We start from the raw sequence: 21,632 nt of genomic DNA, 5'->3' as shown, positions 1-21,632 counted from the left end.
GTAGGAATCGAGATATGTGAGAAAGAGGGTCTTCGTCGAGGAGACCATGAAATTGAACTGAATTTTCTACCATATGAATGATGCTTGATTTAATTTCGAAATTTTCTGTGATTTCGGGTGGAGCCACTCCATTGTCGTAGCCTTCGAGAGTTGGTTTGGCATACTGGCTCATGTTCGGCTCATTGTTCTGGGCTGCCATCATTTTTTCGTTTTGATTTTCTCCTGATGTGGTGGCGTCTACTGATTCGTCTTTGATTTCTACGGCGGTTTCTGCAGTTCGTTTACGTGCTCGTCGACGAAAGAGTCGTTTACGTCAGCGGATTAAAATAAAATAAAAAAGACGCAGCAAAAAGATGGTACATTCGCTGTTAACAAGGATGCAAATGCGCCCCAACTTTAACTGCAGAGTTCATTTAGGTGATTTTGGTACCTAAATGCTTGAAAACATGGATATGAGCTTTGACTTTGTTATGGTGATTTGACATTTTGACTTATTTCTCACATTTTTATCTATAAAGTATAAGAGTGTGGAGTAATTTGTTGTTTTTCATCAAGATAGTCAAATAGATTTTTGTTCTTATTCTTATAGATTTATTTCATAATCACGGTGTTAGATGTTGTTTTAATCAATGGATTTTCTTCATATAAAGTGTTTGATCTTGCCTGTTTTTTTAGATTTTCTACATCACATATGTCCGTTTATGCCCAACGTAGTTTAGATTTGGCCTGCTAATTGTGTAATTAGACATCAATATTTTTTACATCTAAAACATGATCAAACGTGTGTTCATATATATATGCATTTACACGTGTGTTAGTTGTTTAGGTTCAATCAAAGGTGATTAAAATCTCTTCAATAATTGGTCCGGTACTAGATGTAGCTTCTCTAAAATTGCAATTATGGTAAAATCTTGGTTTATTTGACCAAAGGCTTGTTATTCAACAGTATAACATGACTTATATGCGCGTGTCAACCAATGGATATATTTCCATTTTTTTTAATAAAAAAGGTTCGCAAAAATTTCAATCCAATAAAAAGTTATTCTATGTACCAATCCTTACATCTCCTACTACCGGGGGATGACAGCTAGTTTTGGTATGTTGGGGGATATCATTATTGCTGAACCCAATGCCTACATTGCCTTTGCGGGTAAAAGAGTAATTGAACAAACATTGAATAAAACAGTACCCGACGGTTCACAAGCGGCTGAGTATTTATTCCAGAAGGGCTTATTCGATTTAATCGTACCACGTAATCCTTTAAAAAGCGTTCTGACTCAAGTTTTTGTCTAAAATTTCATGTTTTTTAAGACATAAATTTATATGATTTCAGTAATAATTTAATTATTTGGATGGATGGATTAAGTTATATTAAAATAAACATTCAAAATTGGCCTCATTATTTTATTTTTTGTTTAGCTGCAATGATTAATTGTTGCTATTCTTAGGAATTTACCTGATCATGGTATATAGATCGGTTGCAACAGTTTCAATTGCAAAACTTATGTTAAAATGTAAGGATTTATAAGTAGCCACTGATTATTAAATAACATATGTATGTAATTGGTTTCGGACCATTTGCTATAATTATATAACTTGGAAGTTCCCATTATTCTAATGAATATGAACTGCCATTTAACCTGTAAAATAAAGGAAAGTATGGACAACTGTCCTTTTAATAATCCCCTGACGTTTTATTTTCCCGCTCATACTTTTTTATGGTTTATTATTAAAAAGAAATCTTATTCTCCACCGACAGAATTTTCATAATTAGGGGTTTTTAGGTTTCCTATTAGTTCTCTCCTGATTCATCACGATTGCACAAAATCATCAGCTATGACCGATATCGATTCTATTCATATTCTTAAGCCCTAAATCTACTGATTTTATTGTAAGTATTCGTTATTTACATGTTGATTGAAGCCCTAATTCTATTCAATTTTTGGAGTATTCTACGTTTGTTGAGCTATTATCAATATCTATACTATCTATCTATATCTATACTATAATACATATAGGATGGACAAAAGAGTCTTTTCATTAAAAAAAAACTCTTAAAATTACGAGGTACATATTTTTAAGAACATTGTACAAGTGTTTAGTGCATAAAACTTTAAACAACTAATGTTTTCAATGATCCCGCCCAAATCCATTATCCTTACAATTTGAGTCGTTCAAAATGGAGTTCAGATCTGACACATTTAATATCAAAACCCTAATTTTGAAACATACTAATCTTATTCATCGGCCACTCTTCCGATTCCCTAAACTCCCAACATCACCATCCTTGCTCACACGCCACCCCCACCCCAGGCAAAACGTCTCATTTTGTAGCCCCCCACTACACATTGCCTTTGAGATGGCGTGTATGAGATAAAAGTTGTATGTAAAGAAGGTGTATGAATAGTAAAAAAAAGGGTAATTAAATAGTCAATTTGTTTTGTCTCTGCGCGTTGCGTCAGTTTTCAACTTTGAATGCAGTTTTTCTTTGTCTTTGTTTGCTTGTCTTTGTTTGTATAAAATTAGATATGCATAACGACAACATTTAGTGGTACCTATTACATGTTTTTAAGTTATTTACATGTATTGTTATACTTCCATAATTTGTGCACTGCACATTAAAAAACATATGTTTCACTTAGTAGTTGATTCCAGCCTTTTTGCCTCTACATTTTTGTTTCAAAAGTTGCATGCATGACCAACAATTATTTTGTATATTAGATCGAAATGCTGCATAAACCAATCCTACACAACAAAAAAAACACATAATTGAACAACATAAACACCACAACGACACTAACATAATTGACATTCTACTTTAACCAAAAGCAATAAATAATCACCAGACGAAAATGTGGAGGCCAAAGTGAGATAATCAATAGACGAAACCGTAGTGGTTAGAACGAGTGAGAAGGCAAAGCAAAACATAAACGATATAAAGACCATCAGCCAAATGTAATGGAAACGTGAAAACAAAAAAAACAACTGGGCAATCCACGTGGCCAACACACACAAAAAAAAATTTAACGGCCGAGCACACATAGTTAAAGGAACAAAATTGTACTCTTAAAAACCTAAGGGACTAAATATGCAAAACTGACTCTAAAAGATCCAACAGACTAAAAATGCAAAATAAATGGAACTTAAGAAACCTAATATGCCAACATTCAAATTAGAATTACACATAATTGTGTTTTTGTAGCGCAGTTAGCTTTTTCTTTATATACAGGATAATAGACATAAAAGTTTTAAACTACATAATATTGAAACTTTAAAGGAAGAGAAAACTGTCATTTTCGTTTCGTCCCTGTGTTTGCTCTTTTTGACATTTTCTTTCAAAAAAAATAGTCATTTCCGTCGTGGTTTCATTTTCTTGTCACTTCAGTCCAAATCACTAACTCCTTAGTTTGTTTAGTTAGTACGAAATAACAAAAACATCCTTTTAATAGATACAGTAAACTTTCATTTTTGTCCATGCGCTTTGCTTACTTTTGTCACATCCGTCCAAAATAAACTTATTTTTATCCAACTTCGTCTAATGGTTTCTAAAAGTTGTAATTTTCATCCACTTTACAAACACCGTTAGCCTTTGTCAATTAAGATAATGTAATTTCACAAAAGTGCTCTTACTAATACCATTTTAGTAAATTATATATATTGCCGGGATTCGTATATATGGTTTAACAAAATCAACTAATGCAACATAAATAAATAAGTGTGCGAACTGATTCAAATCTACAATATTATTGGGATTCTTATGCATGTTTTAAAACAAACTTTTTAAATAAACAATTTGTTTTAAAATACAACTAATCCAAATCTGCAATTTTATTGGGATTCTTATGCATGTTTTAAAACAAACTTTTAAATAAACAATTTGTTTTAAAATACACATAATATAAAAGTTGTAAGGTTTAACTCTATAAGTTGAAACTTAACGAATATAAGACTTCCTTGGCCCCCAAGCAAGAAAAAAAAAGAGAGTGTATAAACTATAAAGAGCCCTATGAATCGATAATAATAATTATTATTTTAGAATTCATTGAGTTTGACTCCCCATGAGTATGAGTATCATCGAGCCGTTTAAGACGTAAAACCTTAAACCCTAGTTATTATTAGATTAATAATTAGTTACTTATGTGATATATCTTCACTGAATTGAATTGAATTGCGTTTGATTTAGATTGGTGAGGTTGACCGCGAGGGCATTTTACGATCATGTTCCCGCCATATCAGATGATCGACGAATCGCTGTGGTTGTTCTTGACGCTCTCACCAGGTATATATATATATATATATATATATATATATATATATATATATATATATACTTGGGGAAATTGTTGCACTGTTTCGCCTTTCGCCTTTCGAGTGTCGTTATGTGTTAATAATGATGGATTACATTTTTAATCAAAAAAAAGAAAACAAAAAACTATCAAATTTAATAAAGGAAAAATTATCAAAATAGACGAAAATGATCCTTTAAGAGAAAGAAAAAAAGGAAAAACAGACGGACTTTTAGCCTATTAACTTATGAGACATCCCATTCAGATTGCGCCACAAGGAACAAGCCGATTTATTTTGGCTTGGAAAATTATAAAAAGTAAGATGTTTTTCACCTTTTAACCAACCAGGAGTTGACACGTGGCACAAGTAGGCTAATTTTAGCATACAAATGCAGTTTTTAGCCGACAAGAAAGACGTTTAAGGTCCTAAGGAAATACACTTGTAGAAGTGAGTTGTGACACATGTTAACTCCTAGGTGGTCAAAGGGTGGGGCCCACTGAGTTTGTAGACTAGCCTAAGCTTAGTCTACATGTTGACACGTGTCAATATTGGCCAATTCTGACTGGCTAAATTTGAAAATGTTTTTAGTGTTGTAGGCTAAAAGTCAATGTCTATTTTTTGAAAAAGAAAAGGTCAAACGCGTCTATTTTGGTCATTTGCTTCTTAATGAAAGAGGCTGCAAGAGATTGTTTGGATCTGGATTTTTAGTATTGAGTTCTTGATGATCATGATCATACTTTGACTGAGTGTTTGCAAACTCTTAAGTATTTTAGAGTGTTACATGATACTCAGAATCAGAAACTTACTGTCGAAAATGCAATAATCAACTTCAAGCCTTAATGCCACTAGATTCATGATCACATATTCATTTGTAATTGCACAGAATTGAAATGTGTTATGATTTGAACCAGTAACATCCTAAATGATTACTTTTTGATGCTGTTATAATTGTGCATTTTTGTTTCATTATTTTAGACGACAATGGGTTCACGAAAAAGAGTTAGCAACAAATTTAAAGTTGCATGTAAAACAGCTTCGGAAAATTTTGCAGTTTTTTGAAGAAAAGCTAGTGAGTAGGGTTCATAGGAAAGAAGTAAGTTTTATACTTGTGACAATTTCTTTAATATATATATGATGTTTGCATACAATAAAGAGGTGAGTTTTACAAATATAGTTATATTTATAGCAGACCGCCAAGAAACTCTATAGTACCGCAGTTGTTGCTACTGCTGATGTTCTGATTGGAAGAGAAGGTGAAGAGAAGATTAAGCTGCACACTCACTCTTATTGGTGTCTTGATTATGCACAGGTGACTTGCAATATTATTATTTTTAGAATTTAAAAAAATAAATAAATAAAAAGAAACTTGAAATTTATCGCTCGGTTTGCAGATACATGATGTGGTGAGGTATAGAATGCTTTTGATGAAGAAAAAGGTGAAAGATGGACTAGACAACAACAATAAGGCACAGGAATACGTATGCCCAAAATCATACTGTGGAAAAAGGTTTGATCTTTATCGGTTTATATTATATAAAAGGATGTATGACGATCAAAGTTGAGTAATTATTTGAATTTTTTCAGATATAGTGCCTTTGATTCTATGGAGCTGATTTCTTTGGAAGATGAATCATTTCATTGTGAAAGATGCAGCACGGAATTAGTTGCATCGTGCGACAAAGTAGCTTCACGAGATAATGTAAATGGTGATGAAAAATTGAGGGATTTGCTTCAAAAGATGGAGGTACTTTTATTGTAAATGTATATTTTATGATTATTTAAAAAAAGTTTTAACTTGGTTTCCAGTTTAGCAACAACTATTATCTTCATGTTTATTCATTTTTATCTTTTTTAAATTGGATTTTGGTGATTAAAATGCAGGTGCAACTTAAGCCTTTGACAGATCAGCTTAACAGAGTAAAAGACTTAGAAGCTCCTTATTTTGGAACTCTGCAAGAATGGGAACTTAGAGCACTCGCTGTTGCACGTGCTTCTAATTCTGATCCTAGTGCCAATGATTATTCGAGATCTGGACCGTGTGGGACCCCTATGCCATTTCTTGGAGAGACAAAGGTGCACCCTTGTACAATGTTTAGAAACTCCAAGTGTTAACTGACTCAAAATAATTATTAGATGATTGAGTTTTATGTGATGATAACAATATTATTAATTACAGGTGGAAGTGGTTTTTGGCGGTGCGGAAGAAAAAGGAGAAATAAAATCTGAAAATGCAGCAATGAAAGTTTTGCCTCCATGGATGATTAAAGAAGGGATGAATCTTACAAACGAGCAGCGCGGTAGAGTAAATCAAGATTCTAACACGGAAGGAAGTTCAGCATCTATGGATCTAAAGGATAAGTCAATTAATCAAGAAGATGACGCAAAGAATCTTCAGGCTAGTCCAAGAATCATATTTCTTATTTGCAGACTGCTAATTAAAATGAGCTAAAGTATCAAACGGGTTGAAAATTACATAAAGTATTTAGTAAATGCGTCCAACCTTTTAAGTCGTTTATATTTAAACATATTATTTATACTACACAAATTAAGGGCAAAATGATGTTTTGTGGGTCAACCCAACCCGACCCGACCTGACCTATACTAATAAGTAACAAAACACCTTTTAGAAGCTGGACCCATTTTGACCCGTTATCCAACTTACACGTATTGCTTCATTTTGTTTTATTTTACAACCTCGGTGTATGCCTATTGATTGATATATTGCACTATTGCAGGATGAGTATATGAAAGCATGGTATGCTGCTTTATATCAGAGGCAAAAAGAACAAGAAGAAGCCACCAAAATGGAGCAAAACAATAACATCGTCACTGATGCTGATGCTGGCCCTTCAAGTACTAGAAAACGCCAACGTGATGATGACGATTCAGGTAGTGTGCTTGTGTGTCTACACATCATTCATTTGGTGTGGTATGGTATGCTATGAACATCACATTGTTTAATTAACTCTTGGTAGATTAGGTAACGCTGTAACGGGTCAAAATAGTTGTTCTAGTTGAAAATAGTCAACACTTGACTTTTTAAGTGTCACATTTTTTCAGAATAGATGTATGTTTTCTTTTTTCTTTTTTTGCCATCATACTCCAGATATGATGCCTCTATGCATAAATTTGATAATTCCCAAAAAGGGTGGTAATCGGTTATCGTTATCCGTATATTATACCGGATAGTGGTACATAGAAATTTTCTTAGGGTAGATCTAAATGGGCTGGTTCGGATTAATCCACAAGCACGTTATTAAGTTTTCAAAAAATATAAATTATTTACGTGTTAGTTGTGATTGGAAAACAGTATCATCACAATAATAAGCTACTTTTTTTTAGTTTGACCCGTTTGAGGTAAAACATAACCCACGTCTTTTTTTGCTGACTTTTGCAGGGGACACTTTCAGGGTTGAAGAGGTAGGTTCCAGCAGAGCCCAGTTGGACCCACAAGACTCACCTTGAAGAGGGACGTCTGCGCAAGGACCAACTGGTTCCGCAGGACCCACCCTGCTCAGAGATGAAGACCTTACGCGCAGTACGCCAGCTGTTCCCGCAGGGAAAGCCTCCCAATGGTGAAGTACCCCGCCTGTCCCCGCAGCTGCGGATACAAGCCATCAGGGAAGGCTACCCACACTAATAGCAAGGCTACACGCACAAGGCACTAACTCTCAATAATTCAGTGTCACCTGAAGGAATGAGCAAGGCGGGAATACTCCCGCCCAAATGAGCCAGTCCGTATGCTTCTGGAAGATCTTTTGTACTATACATGCCAAGGTATGGACAAAATAGACAGGATCTGACCAAAGCAGCCCATGAACCAATCACAGGGCGACAGCTCACCGACAACAGTACGAGGAGCATGCTCTAGTACTGTTTGTCACTATTAGTCGCTGCCTACTCACCAACCCTTGTCGTGGCATGCACATAGCCTGCAGTTGGTGGAAAGGGAACAGTACACAGTCGGCCTTGTCACTATCAGCCGCTGCCTACCCAACAACCAGCATGGCACGTGCGTAGCCCATAGTTGGTAGAACAGGAATATTATACAGCTGGCTGTACCTGCTTGGAAACCTACCTTCGGCTATAAATACTCCAACACCTTGGAACGGTAGGATTATCTTGTATTTTACCTTCACTAGCTATTTCTCTCAATATACACTTATATTCAGAGCAATCTAGTCTGATTCTCACGCCGGAGGGTGGTCACAAGGAGGAACCCCCCCCCCTTCTCAGTGACGAGCTCACGGTGTCTGTTTTGCAGGTCATCTGAAGAACATCCTTCTTTGCCGGACCTAACCCTCGTGGGAAACATTACTTAACCCCCAGATTATCCATAATCTACTCGGGGTCGATTAGTGTTTCTTCATTGGCGCCATCCGTGCATAAAAGCTAAAACTAATTCAGTTTTTTCAAAACTTCTGAAAAAAATGGTTAACGTTACTCCGGTCCCAAGGCCAGTAAGTGACCAAGAAACCATGGTAACCACAACCCCAGCTACTGGGGGGAACACCGGCGGTTACATAAATTTTACGAACACTACCCCGGTTACCCAAGCCGGGGCAAGTGCAGTAAACAATATTTCGCTGGGGTTCACTGATGCCCAGTTGGAGAAACAGATGAGGCTCCCTCGCCAAACACTCGATCAAGTTAAGGCGTGGGCCGAAGCACGTCAGAAGGAATTCCAAGCTGAGTTGGATGAACGCTTGCGTTCACTCCAACAGGCTGACGAATTCGGAAGCACTCGACAACAGCTCAACATGAACAGTGAGTGCGAGTACTCGGACGATGATCGGGAGGAATCCGACACTGACGCGAACCCTCGCCATAGGGCGAAAGGGAATCGTAAAGAAACGGACTTCAAACCAAGAAGGAATTTCGGAGAAACCTTCAAACCAAGGAACGCGGGGGGAAACCCACGCGACTTCTCCAAAACCTTTAAACCAACTGCTGCAAATGTCGGAACATCCAAGTTTGTAAGGGACATTGCGGAAGCAATCGCCCCGAGAAGTGCCAAACAGATGTCCAACATCGGCACTTACGATGGTCTATCCGACCTAGATGATCACTTGAACAGATTCATAGCGGGGGCAACCGTCAGTAACTGGACGGAACCCACGTGGTGTTATATGTTCCAGATGACGCTGGTTGGAGCGGCCAGGGCGTGGTTTGATCGTTTACCGGCACAAGTTCAGCCAACACTTCAGTCAACAGAGGAAATATACTGAAGAGCAGTGGACGATCCTCAACTGCGTGAGAGATGAAGATGAATCTTTACTAGACTTCATCACTCGCTTCAACTCCAAAAAGCTGAGTCTGGGCAACATAAGTGAAGATCTTGTTCGCGCCGCTTTCATCCAGGGCGTCGAATACCCAGAGCTTATCCGCACGTTGACGGGTAAGGACGGCATGCCATCCACATGGGATGCCATCATGACGGCGGCCAAGCGCTTTGCCGAGACGGAGAAGCAACTGGGTAGGGATCTTCCCCAGAGTACACACCTCTACACGCAGAGGACCAGAGAAAACAATGTTCGGATCGCCCGGCAGAACAAAAAGAGGAAGCTAGGTATTTGGCAGTCAAGGGTAAACTTTGACACCTCATCCAGCTCTCGCCCTCTTATTGGCGGAAGGGATAACACGCACCCTTCAAGCCGAAAACACCGGTGGACGCCTCTCACCAAAAGTGTCACGGAGATATTTGCCACCGAAAAACTCCTATGGCCAAAAGCTCCAATGATCCGGCAGCGACCTAATGCGGATCAAAGCAAATCCTGTGACTTCCACGGGACAAAGGGTCACAATACAGAGGAGTGTACATCCTTGAAGGATATTGTTGAAACATTCGTCAAGGATGGAAGACTTGCACACCTTGTGGCATCAATCAAGAATGGAGGAAGGAATGATAACCGGTATAAAGGCAACGGACGAAAGCCCGTTGACATCAGCATCCACATGGTTCATGGCAACATCAGATGAAGAAAAAGACGAACGACGGAACCATGCGAATGGAAGGAAGCTGAGGTGCGCTTCCCGCGAGTGCCAGGAGGACCCGGCAAGGAAGGCCCTATCGTCATCAAAAGCTAGCTGGGGCATTACATAACTTCCCGCACTCTTGCTGACAACGGCGCCTCGTCAACGGTTATGTACAGGCAGTTCTTCGACAAGCTAGACGACGAAGACAAGGAACGCCTGGAAACGGTTTACGCCTCAATGGAAGGGTTCGACGGTAGCACAAACACCCCCTGGGTATCCTATATTTCCCCGTCATTCTCACGGACGGGAAATGCTCCTGCACAGAAGACGTGGACTTCGTCGTGATGAGGAAGCCACACCACACATACGACATTCTTTTCGGGAGAGACGGGATGGCAAGATTCAACGCCGTGGTATCTTCAGTCCACGGCATGATGGGATGGCCAACTGCTGAGGGTGTAGCGATGATCACCGGTATCCCCCAGGTATGCATCGCATCTGTCTCATCTAAACCCAAACCAAAGATGGCTAAACCAACCATCACCGAACCAGAAAAATGGGCCCTCAATGGCAAATACCCTGACCAGGCTGTTACCATTGGCCCAACAATCACTGATCCTACGCGCACCTTACTCAAACGCTTACTACAGAGAAACGCTGACATCTTCGCGTGGACACCAGCTGACATGACTGGTATACCTCGAAGTAAGGCCGAGCATAAGCTCAAGTGTGACCCGGCTTTTACGCCAGTCATACAAAAGCGCAGAGTAATGGGAGCGGAACAGGCTAACGCGTGTAGAACCCAAGTCAAGGAACTCCTTGACGCGGGCATCGTACGCGTTAGTAGATATCAAACATGGGTTGCAAATCCTGTTATGGTACCGAAGGCTAACAAACAATGGCGCATGTGTATAGATTTCAAAGATTTAAACAAAGCATGCCCCAAAGATTGTTACCCGTTACCCGAAATTAACCTCAAAGTGGATTCATTAGCACCGTTTCGCCTTAAATACTTCCTTGACGCATATAAGGGGTACCATCAAATCCACATGGCTGTAGATGATCAGGACAAAACCTCATTTCGGACGCCCGATGGCACATTTTGTTATCAAATGATGCCATTCGGACTTAAGAATGCAGGGTCCACATACCAACGCCTGATGGACAAAGAGTTTCATGCCCAAATTGGGAGAAACTTGGAAGTCTACATGGATGATTTGGTCATCAAAAGCCCTGAGCCAGAAGCGATGTTGAAAGACATCGAAGAAACTTTCAACGCGCTCAGAAAGATAAACATGAAGCTCAACCCGAGCAAGTGTTCCTTTGGGATGGAAGAAGGGAAGTTCTTGGGAGTCATTGTTACTAAAGATGGCTTCAGAGCGAACCCTGAAAAGGTCGAAACCATTATCAAAATGGAATCACCTACTACCATCAAGCAAGCCCAGACACTGAATGGACGCCTAGTCGCACTTAACCGCTTTTTGTCAAACCATGAGGATAGGCCGTTCCCATTCGTGTCAACATTGAGAAACTGTTTAAAGAAAACGCACTTCCGCTGGACACCAGAAGCGGAAGCAGCTTTTCAGGAAATTCGGTCACGCCTGATCGAACTCCCAACGCTCACAGCACCAGAAGTGGGGGAGGAATTAATCATATACCTTTCCGCCACAGACAGGGCAACCGGGGCAGTCCTGCTAGTAGAGCGAAAAGGTATCCAGATGCCTATTTACTATGTTAGCTGTGTCCTAACAGACGTAGAAACCCGGTACACTACCCTGGAAAAATTAGTCTTAGCGCTTGTACAGGCTTCACGCAGGCTAAGACGATATTTCCAAGGTCACCCAATCACCATTCTCACCAACTTCAAACTTGCAAACGTTCTAGGCAAACCCGAGTTATCGGGACGTCTAGCCAAATGGGCAATTGAATTGGGGGAATATGCGATAAAGTACAAGCCAAGACCAGCCATAAAAGGCCAGGTCTTGGCCGACTTTATTGCAGAAGTCCCCGCTTCGTGGGAGAAAGAGTGCCAGGAGGAGGCTCAACCCTCCCCAGCACAGGACATCGATGATGTCTGGCGACTCTACACTAATGGAGCATCCAGCAACGAGGGTTCAGGCGCAGGGTTGAAACTAACCAACCCAGCAGGCCAAGAACACACTTACGCTATTCGACTGGATTTTCCAAGTACGAATAACGAAGCAGAATATGAAGCATTCTTGGCCGGGCTGAGAATTGCGCGTAAGATGGGAGTGAAAAACTTGGAAGCCCACGTGGATTCCATGTTAGTAGCCAACCAAATAAACGGGACGTACACGGCCGTGAATGACACAATGGCCCTGTACCTCGCACAAGCAAAAACCCTTATGCGCACTTTTAATGATTGTAAAGTCATACACGTCAAGCGTAGCGAAAACAAATCTGCGGATGCGTTAAGCAAGCTTGCATCATTAGCCTTCACCCATTTGGGAAAGGACATCCGCATTGAACTCCTTGGAGCACCATCAGTCCCGCACAAGGAAATTTGTGTCATCCAAACCGGCACAGAAACGTGGATGACACCGATAATAAATTACCTTGCAGCGGGTATACTACCAGAGTCGAAAACACATGCAAGAAAAATACGTTGTAAAGCATTAAACTATCAACTCATCGATGGCATCCTTTACAGACGTAACTTTCTTGGCCCACTCTTAAGATGCGTGGACAACCAAGATGCTGGCTACCTCTTAAGGGAAGTGCACGAGGTCATCTGTGGAGTACATGCAGGTCCACGCGCTGTTGTAGCTAAGCTAAACAACGCGGGATACTTTTGGCCGGGGATGCATACAGATGCGCTGGCATACATCAGAAAGTGTAGGTCTTGCCAGCTCTACGCACCCAACACGCATCGCCCGAAGAATGAACTTGTTCCAGTCACCTCTTCATGGCCATTTCAGAAGTGGGCCATCGATGTGACAGGCCCATTTCCTACAGCAGCAGGAAACGTTCAGTTCCTAGTGGTAGCCATCGACTACTTCACCAAGTGGATAGAAGCAAAACCCTTAGCCCAAACAACCGCAAAACATATTAAAAAATTTATTTGGGAATTTATTATTTGTCGTTTTGGACTTCCACAGACTTTGGTGAGTGATAACGGCACCAACTTTGCTGAAAAGAAGCTACAAAAGTGGCTGGAAGAACTTCAAATCACCCACACCTTTACCTCAGTGGCACACCCGCAAAGTAACGGTGAGGTGGAAAGAGCAAATAAAAGCATCGTCGAAGGCATAAAGAAAAGACTCCTGGAACACAGATCCGGCTGGGTAGACGAAGTTCCACACGTCCTTTGGACAAACAGAACGCTGAAAAAGGCCAGTACGGGAGAAACCCCGTTCAGCCTCACTTATGGCACTGAAGCCATGGTCCCAGTCGAAATTGGTTTACCCTCACCAAGGGTCTTGATTCAGCCAGAAGACAATGATGCGGAAAGACGGTTAGACCTTATGCTAACCGAAGAACGCGGAGACTTAGCCGCAGTGCGTGAAGAAAACTACAAGCGACAAATGCAAAAGTACTACAACACGCGGGTAAAACTCTGCAACTTCAATGTAGGAGACTACATATTGCGTAACAACGAGGCTTCAAACCAAGAGCGCCCAGGAAAACTGACACCGGTCTGGGAAGGACCGCACATTATCAAAGAAGTTTTGGGAAAAGGCGCATACCGGCTCGAAAGGCTCGATGGCACTCCTATCCCAAGAACATGGAACGGAGCTCAATTACGCAAATGTTACATGTAGATCAATTCCAAACTTGTAAAGAAAAGGCCTAGAGCCACTTCTAATGGAAATGATTCTCCTTTCACATTGTGTTGATAGCCTTACCTTTATACTTATGAACTTCCCACACTGATATGCCGGTATTCACCGCATAAATATGGGAAGAAGTAAGTCGTTGCGTGTGGAAGGCGGCAAAACCCGCGAAAACACATAAAACGGTAAAAATTTCTAAGGAAAAGATAAGGAAAACCTTAACGCATGTCAGCTATAGGTTAAGTTTGGTCATCCCAATAAATGAAAGTGACGGTCCTACACGCACAATCATGATAGAGGAAACTGAACATTAACCTATTGGCAACCGCGCGTCGAAAGGTTAACTTATTCAAAACACTTAGAAAATTTCAAAGGAAAAGATGAGGAAAACTTCCACGCAGGTCAGATATAGGTAAAGTTTAGCCATCCTACTAAGTGAAAGTGACGATCTTATCCGCACAATCACGAAAGACGAAGCAAAACTTTAACTTATTATCTGCCACGTTGAAAAGTTAACTTATCTAAGTACTCAAGAAATTGCTAAGTTTAAACAAAATATGCGTGAAATAAACAAGGCAAGACATTAACAAATAATCTTTATTCCATCAACATTCAAACATTACAAGAATTGCTGGGTACATACCCGCATACAAGATTAGAAGTCTATACAAACACAAAAATCTACTCTAATGGTGGAAAGGGATCTAAAGTATCAAGCTTCAGGACCACTCCCACTTGGACCCGCACCATCAGTAGAGTGTGGAGGTTCAAGGAAAGCTTTGAGGATAGCTAGCCCATCATCAGCAGCAGCAATCTCGTTTACCTTCTCCACCACCGGATACGGGAAGGCGGCATACTGATTCACTGCTTGGTCATACGCAGCTTCAGTATCCACATTGTAGAGGGAAGTTGGAAGGCGGAATGCCTTGTTCAACAAACCCTAGACCAAGCAGGAAGCCAGCCTTTTCCCCATCCTTATGAGAAGCGTTGAGGGCTGCGCTCATCGCATCGTCATATGATGTGTTCGTGAACACCCGATGCACAACCTAAAAACAGAAGTATATCAAAAACTCTTCTAAGGAAAAGCGTAAAGAAATTGTGAAACTGCGCATACCTGAGACAACGCTTCTCGAAGAAGTCATTCCTTGGTAACCAGAGCCTCCTGGAGGGCAGCTTGAGCTTCATTACGGGCGCGTTCGGCTTCGTTCTTTGTAAGGTTGGCAAGCGACACATCTTTGGCTGCAGCCTATTCGACGCCCTTCAGCTTACGCTCAGTGTGGTCAAGCACCCCCCTCTGGTCCAAGATCTCTTGGAGCTTCTTGGCATCTTCCATGGCCAAGGCATCATGAGCCTGCTGGAGCCTCTCTAATTTGGCTTTAAGTTCCTCATTTTCGATGCGTAGAGGCTCAGCAGCAGCTTCAGCCTTGGTGGCCCTCTCGGTTGCGTTCCGTGCAGTTTCCTTAGCCAACCGAAGCTGTTCATTAACAGCTTGGGCGGCCTTGGAACGGGCCTCTAGACGAGCCTGAACTTCAACCTCAAGGGCCTTGAAGGCCTTCTCCTTCTCCGCAGCAACGGCGGAGAGCCTCCTGTTCTCCTCCCGGACAGCCCGCGCCTGAGCTACTTCTTGGATACGAGCTGCCTTTAACTTGTCGTTTTCACGACAAAGCAGCTCGACGCGCGGCTGCATCCGGGCTACGAGAATGCGGAGCTCATTTGTCAACCTACCCTCCTGGTAGCTTGACATTGCTTCCCCCAGCGCCCCACTTGGGGCGGCGTGGCGCGCCCACTCGACGCATTCCACAGGCGTCCGAAGGGTTGTTCCTCGGCGGATGTTCCATCGTGGAACATACACTTCATTGGAATCCGGCACTGCAAAAGCAAAAAGCAGTCAGGAAAAGATGATATATATATATATATATATATAAAATAAAATAATAAAAGGCCAAAATAACCCTACGCACCTGTAGGGTCGACGACAGGCCTGTAGCCGCCAAACCCATCACCCGAACCTAATGGATATCCATCCAAGAGGTCAGGCAGATGGGAAGGAGGCAGAGATTGGCTTGACGCCCCAACCCCGGACATACCTAAAGGACCGGTCGTAGTCGCCGGCGCCGGAGGAGGCATAGCGGAGGCCGCCGTGGTAGAAACCAACGGAGGTGAACTCACCGGAGGTGAACTCACAACCGCGGCCGCGGCTGTGGAAGAATCCACAGAAACACTCACCGCCGGCTCAGTGAAGGAATCAGTGAATATGGCACTGACAGCCGGCGGAGACGTCGTCACAGTTGGAACAGTTGGCTCAACCGGGTGAGCAACTGAACCAACAACTGAAGCAGGCGCAGGCGCAGTCGCCTGGGTCATCGCCTCAGGTAGGTTGACCAAACCTACCGTCATGGGTCCGGAGGTGCTCCTCCCCGCTCCACCCTGGAATGCGGTAGCATCCACGCCTGCACAAAGAAGATATAAGTATAATGGCGGAAAATTATGCAGTTAAGATAAAGGAAGTATACTTACGGGTCCTTTTGAGCTTGAAGGTGCGAACGGGCGGGGACGAACCCGATGGAGCCGGCCTCTTCGTACCGGTCACCGTCGTGGTCCTGGGCTGCTCGGAGGCGACAGCCGTTTCAACCTCCAGAGCAGTGGTCTCAACACCACCCGGGTTCCCTGCCGCCTCTTCACTCTCGGTCTCCGACTCAGACCGGTTCACCTGGTCGGCAGTGGAGGCTACCTTCGCCTTGCCCTTCCAGCCAGCAGCCTTCTTCTTCCGCGCAAGAAAAGGACCATCTGCGGATTCCTCATCAGAAGATGACAAGAATAGAGGAATTCCAGCAGAGGTTTCAGCATTCAGAGGGCGAGGGTTAAATAGCCTTTTACCTGGCCGCGTGGCGCTCAGTATTTCGTGGCCTGGCGGGTAGGCCTCCACAAACCGATCTGCAGTCTGCGCAAGGATGGGCAACTCGTTCTCGTCAAGAGCACGAGTACCCAACCGAGCGGGACCGTCAGCTTCTCGCGGATGCAGGAGGGACTGCAGGTCATTTCCCTCTGAAATAAAAAGAAAAATAGTTAGAAAAAACCTTAAATCAACAAAGAAGATGGAGCATACCGTAAGGGATAAAGTTCAAACCGTATTCAAGTACGATGGGAATCTGTGGCGCATCCGCCCCAGCATCCTTCCACACCCTGCTCATACCGAGCATCACCATCCCGGACTCCGGAAAGCGGTAAACCGGAGTCTGGATCCGGGATATCTTGGAGAACCATTCCGCCTCCTGGTAGTTGGAGGCGTGAAGGCTGGGGAGAGCCCTCCCGTTCTTAAATGTCATCGCTATAGGGACGACACGGGCAGAGATGTAAAAGAACTCCCGCTTCCAAGACCGAAGACTGCGCTCGGTAGCGCAGATCTTCAAACCCTTGATCCGGGTGACCAGGGTGTACCAGCCTTGGATGCACCTCCAGGAGTAGAAGGTCATCAGGCGGTCGACGTGGGGATCCACGCCAAGAATGAGGCACACCCACTCAAAATGGCGGATCTTGGGTGTACCTCCGTCAGGTGCACACCGTGTCTATCCAGAACACAGTATACAAACTTCGTCAATGGGAACCTAAGATTCCCATAGACGAAGAAGGCGGCATATACCCCTATTTTGCCCTTGGGTGCATCGTACACCGTCTGGTGTGGCTCCGGAAACTCAGGCTCGAACGGCTCTAGCATGAACTTCCGGACGATGTACCGGTAAAGCTCGATGGGAAGAGCACACTGGCATTCGCCAGCAGTGCTCTTATCGTCCTTATCGGACGTAGACGTCGGGTTCTTGACATACAAGTCAGACTCCTCGACGGTAGCTTCTGGATCATGAGTAGACGACATGTTTTGGAGGTAAAGAACGATTTCAGGAGAATGCTCGACAGAAAGTTAGAGTATTCGCCGGAAATCGCTTAGAAGATGAAGAAAGAAGTGAAAGTGTGGATTACCATGAACCCTCTCCCCCCTTTATATACTCATCGCAATGAATGCGATGAATTTAATGCGGAGGAGAGAGAAAAGAGCTGGTGCAATGAAACTATGACACGTGAAAAAAGCAAGCTGGCAACAGCTATTGACGGGACGCGCACCGTAAAATCCACACCCAGGCGCCCGAAAAATCGAGTCCACGCGCCTGAAAAAGCGTCTGGAATGACCATATACTGTCACGTCGTCATAACTTCCTGCACGTCCTGAAACTGTCAGAAGAAACCATCAGACACTAACGTCCCTTCAACAGTCTGGACTGTTCTTATCCTTTCACCAACTCTTCGAATTTCAAAGAAATTCAAAAAGATTCAAATATTCAAAAATAAGAGGGAATATACCCCCTTACCTGGGCAACCAAGTAACTATAAGACAGGTGCGGGTACAGTGTCAAGGCAAAACCCTTCACATACCTAGCACCCGCAGGGAATGGAGGCCAAGAATACCTTGGAAGTAAGATAACTATAAGACGAGTGCGGGTACAGTGTCAAGGCGAAACCCTTCACATACTTAGCACTCGCAGGGAATTGAAACCAAGAAGGATCTTCTGGGCCATGCTTGCGGAAAGGGAAATAACATCCCCGCATAGCTGGAACGTTGAGAACTAGATTGTTTGAAGCTCCATGATGGAATTGGTTCTTTAACATAATTAATCACTATGTTTAAAACTACCAAAACCTCGTGGAGAATCTACACAAGTGAAACTCAACGCTCCTGACTTGCGAGGAGGTTACACACCTACCCGCATCATACCCAAAGATCAAGCAGAAAAGTCGGGAATTTCTGCACGTGACATTAGGGAAACCGCGGGAAGAATCCCCACGGACAACCTTAAAACTAAATCCTTTTCAAAACCCCTTGCTTAAGTCCAAAGTTCACCTCACTTATTAACAATTCATGAGAAGAACATTGGACTGGGGGGAATTGAAGAGGTAGGTCCTAGCAGAGCCCAGTTGGACCCGCAAGACTCACCTTGAAGAGGGACGTCTGCGCAAGGACCAACTGGTTCCGCAGGACCCACCATGCTCAGAGATGAAGACCTTACGCGCAGTACGCCAGCTGTTCCCGCAGGGAAAGCCTCCCACCACCTGTCCCCGCAGCTGCGGATACAAGCCATCAGGGAAGGCTACCCACACTAATAGCAAGGCTACACGCACAAGGCACTAACTCTCAATAATTCAGTGTCACCTAAAGGAATGAGCAAGGCGGGAATACTCCCGCCCAAATGAGCCAGTCCGTATGCTTCTGGAAGATCTTTTGTACTATACCTACCAAGGTATGGACAAAATAGACACGATCTGACCAAAGCAGCCCATGAACCAATCACAGGGTGACAGCTCACCGACAACAGTACGAGGAGCATGCTCTAATACTGTTTGTCACTATTAGCCGCTGCCTACTCACCAACCCTTGTCGTGGCACGCACATAGCCTGCAGTTGGTGGAAAGGGAACAGTACACTGCCGGCCTTGTCACTATCAGCCGCTGCCTACCCACCAACCAGCATGGCACGTGCGTAGCCCATAGTTGGTAGAACAGGAATATTATACAGCTGGTTGTACCTGCTTGGAAACCTACCTTCGGCTATAAATACTCCAACACCTTGGAACGGTAGGATTATCTTGTATTTTACCTTCACTAGCTATTTCTCTCAATATACACTTATATTCGGAGCAATCTAGTCTGATTCTCACGCCGGAGGGTGGTCACAAGGAGGAACCACCCCCCCCCCCTTCTCAGTGACGAGCTCACAGTGTCTGTTTTGCAGGTCATCTGAAGAACATCCTTCTTTGCCGGACCTAACCCTCGTGGGAAACATTACTTAACCCCCAGATTATCCCTAATCTACTCGGGGTCGATTAGTGTTTCTTCAAGGGTGGACTTGAATGATAAAGCAACAAAGTATTCACTAGACGAAGATAATGATGGCATCGACTGGGAAGAAGATTAATTTCTAGAAAACATTTGGGTTCAGTTTAACGATCTATATACCGCGTTAGTTAACAACTTACAACTTGGAGCCTCCAGTTTTTACATTTGACGCTATAACCATTGGACAAACGAACATATCATGACAGTTTGGTCATTCTTTCTTATGAAATCATGTTGAAAGTATGATAGATGTAGAGAAAATTTGTCTAGAATGAATATGCCTCTGTTGTAAATGTGAATATATGTTTGCAGAGCTGAATGATGGGAAAGTTTAATGAATTATATACGCGATGTTTTATTGGACTGTCAATTCAGACGGTCGACTAACAAGAAGACCATCCCTGATCAACCCGAAATACTTAAAGTTGGTTTGATCCTTGGTTCTTGATTTTGTATGCAATTCGGTTTCAGGCCAATTTGGTCTCAACCCGACGATTACCCTTATAAACATGATATTAATATAAATATACATGGAAACTTGTTCTATTATGGGCTGTACGTTTTGTATGTGCGTGTGCATCCTTGTATGAATGTGTGTGTTTGAAACATTGAGAAGAGAGGGACGAATGAATGATGTATATTTGTACGATTTAATAGGTTCGTTTAACATTATTACATTGAAACAATTCATTTATCTTAGCAGGGGCGAGGTGTACATGTGCGTGTGTATCCTTGTATGAATGTGTATTTGAAGCATTGAGAAGAGAGGGATGATGTATAGTTGTATGATATTATTTAATATGCAATTTTTGGATCAGCTTAACATCTTCAGATAGATGAAGTAAACAAGTATAGCAAGCTGATCTGGACTAATTTCTATGACCTCACACATATGCATACCCGACCCAAAATATACACATTAACCCGAGACCGACCGGACCATAAATGGCCCGTTTATTGGTCCTCGTTAATCACCTTACTCAGTGTCAGTCCCATGCTGGTCCAGACCTTGATTCATTATTACCTAAGTTATCTGTAGAAAGAGTTACCTGAATAGCTCATCGATATTCGTCATCAAACGACTCAAAATATGTTCGTTTGAAAACATTGTCATGAATAGTATACTCTTAACACTTTCATGCATGTTGACTATGACTTTGGTAGACTTTGACATAGGCACATCACTTACTGGTCAGACCGTCCGTAGTGGGTGTTTCCCCACTTACAAAATGCCCCAAAACGCCCAGGAACACCCCCCCCCCCCCCCCCAAGGTGTTTGGGGCATCCAACGTTTTGTACACAACGATGGTGGGTGGGAGGGTTGGCTAATCAAGGTTTTTTACGTTTTAATTTATATTTTTATTTATATTAAAGAATTAAAAAAGTAATAATTGTGTAATGATTGAAAAGGGGTTATAGTGCATTGTACCACTAAACCACCTTTTGCAAAATGACTCAATGTGACCGGGACGTCACGTGTCGCGAAATGACCCTAGGTTTCATTGGATTTGTCAATGATCTTATCATAACGATTAATTCATTCATCATCTAATAGCACCAGCAACTGCCACATCAGATTCTAAATTTTTCTCAAATACCCACTACTTTCTTTCAGAACACTAAACATCCACAAACCCTACCAAGACAGCATTATATTTGTATATATGTATGTGAGAGGGGGACCCACAAACC

At 42.6% G+C, this 21,632-nt stretch overlaps 1 protein-coding gene across 1 annotated transcript; it reads left to right on the top strand.

The window, feature by feature from the left end:
* The first annotated feature begins 4,064 nt into the window (after positions 1–4,064).
* On the top strand, positions 4,065–7,267 carry LOC143549304 (transcription initiation factor IIE subunit alpha-like). The gene is made up of 10 exons (XM_077040231.1): positions 4,065–4,090; positions 4,184–4,279; positions 5,263–5,380; positions 5,477–5,596; positions 5,679–5,794; positions 5,872–6,031; positions 6,169–6,360; positions 6,464–6,682; positions 7,023–7,176; positions 7,263–7,267. Exons 1-10 carry the CDS (start codon positions 4,065–4,067, stop codon positions 7,265–7,267), a joined length of 1,206 nt encoding a protein of 401 aa, XP_076896346.1.
* The last annotated feature ends 14,365 nt before the right edge of the window (positions 7,268–21,632 follow it).

This window comes from Bidens hawaiensis, unplaced genomic scaffold (assembly GCF_021521415.1).
Source record: "Bidens hawaiensis isolate Kalapana, Puna unplaced genomic scaffold, B.hawaiensis_p1.1 tig00015461_1, whole genome shotgun sequence".
Classification (NCBI taxonomy): domain Eukaryota; kingdom Viridiplantae; phylum Streptophyta; class Magnoliopsida; order Asterales; family Asteraceae; genus Bidens; species Bidens hawaiensis.
Note: the sequence above shows the minus strand (reverse complement) of the source record. Positions and strands in the feature narration are given on the sequence as shown.

What these genes read in the sequence shown, in the direction of transcription:
- LOC143549304 (XM_077040231.1), top strand. Translation starts at nt 4,065, where the DNA reads ATGAGTATCATCGAGCCGTTTAAGAC. An exon ending in GGTGTCTTGATTATGCACAG is followed by an intron (nt 5,597 to 5,678) that starts GTGACTTGCAAT and finishes CTCGGTTTGCAG; the next exon opens with ATACATGATGTGGTGAGGTA. An exon ending in CATTTCTTGGAGAGACAAAG is followed by an intron (nt 6,361 to 6,463) that starts GTGCACCCTTGT and finishes TATTAATTACAG; the next exon opens with GTGGAAGTGGTTTTTGGCGG.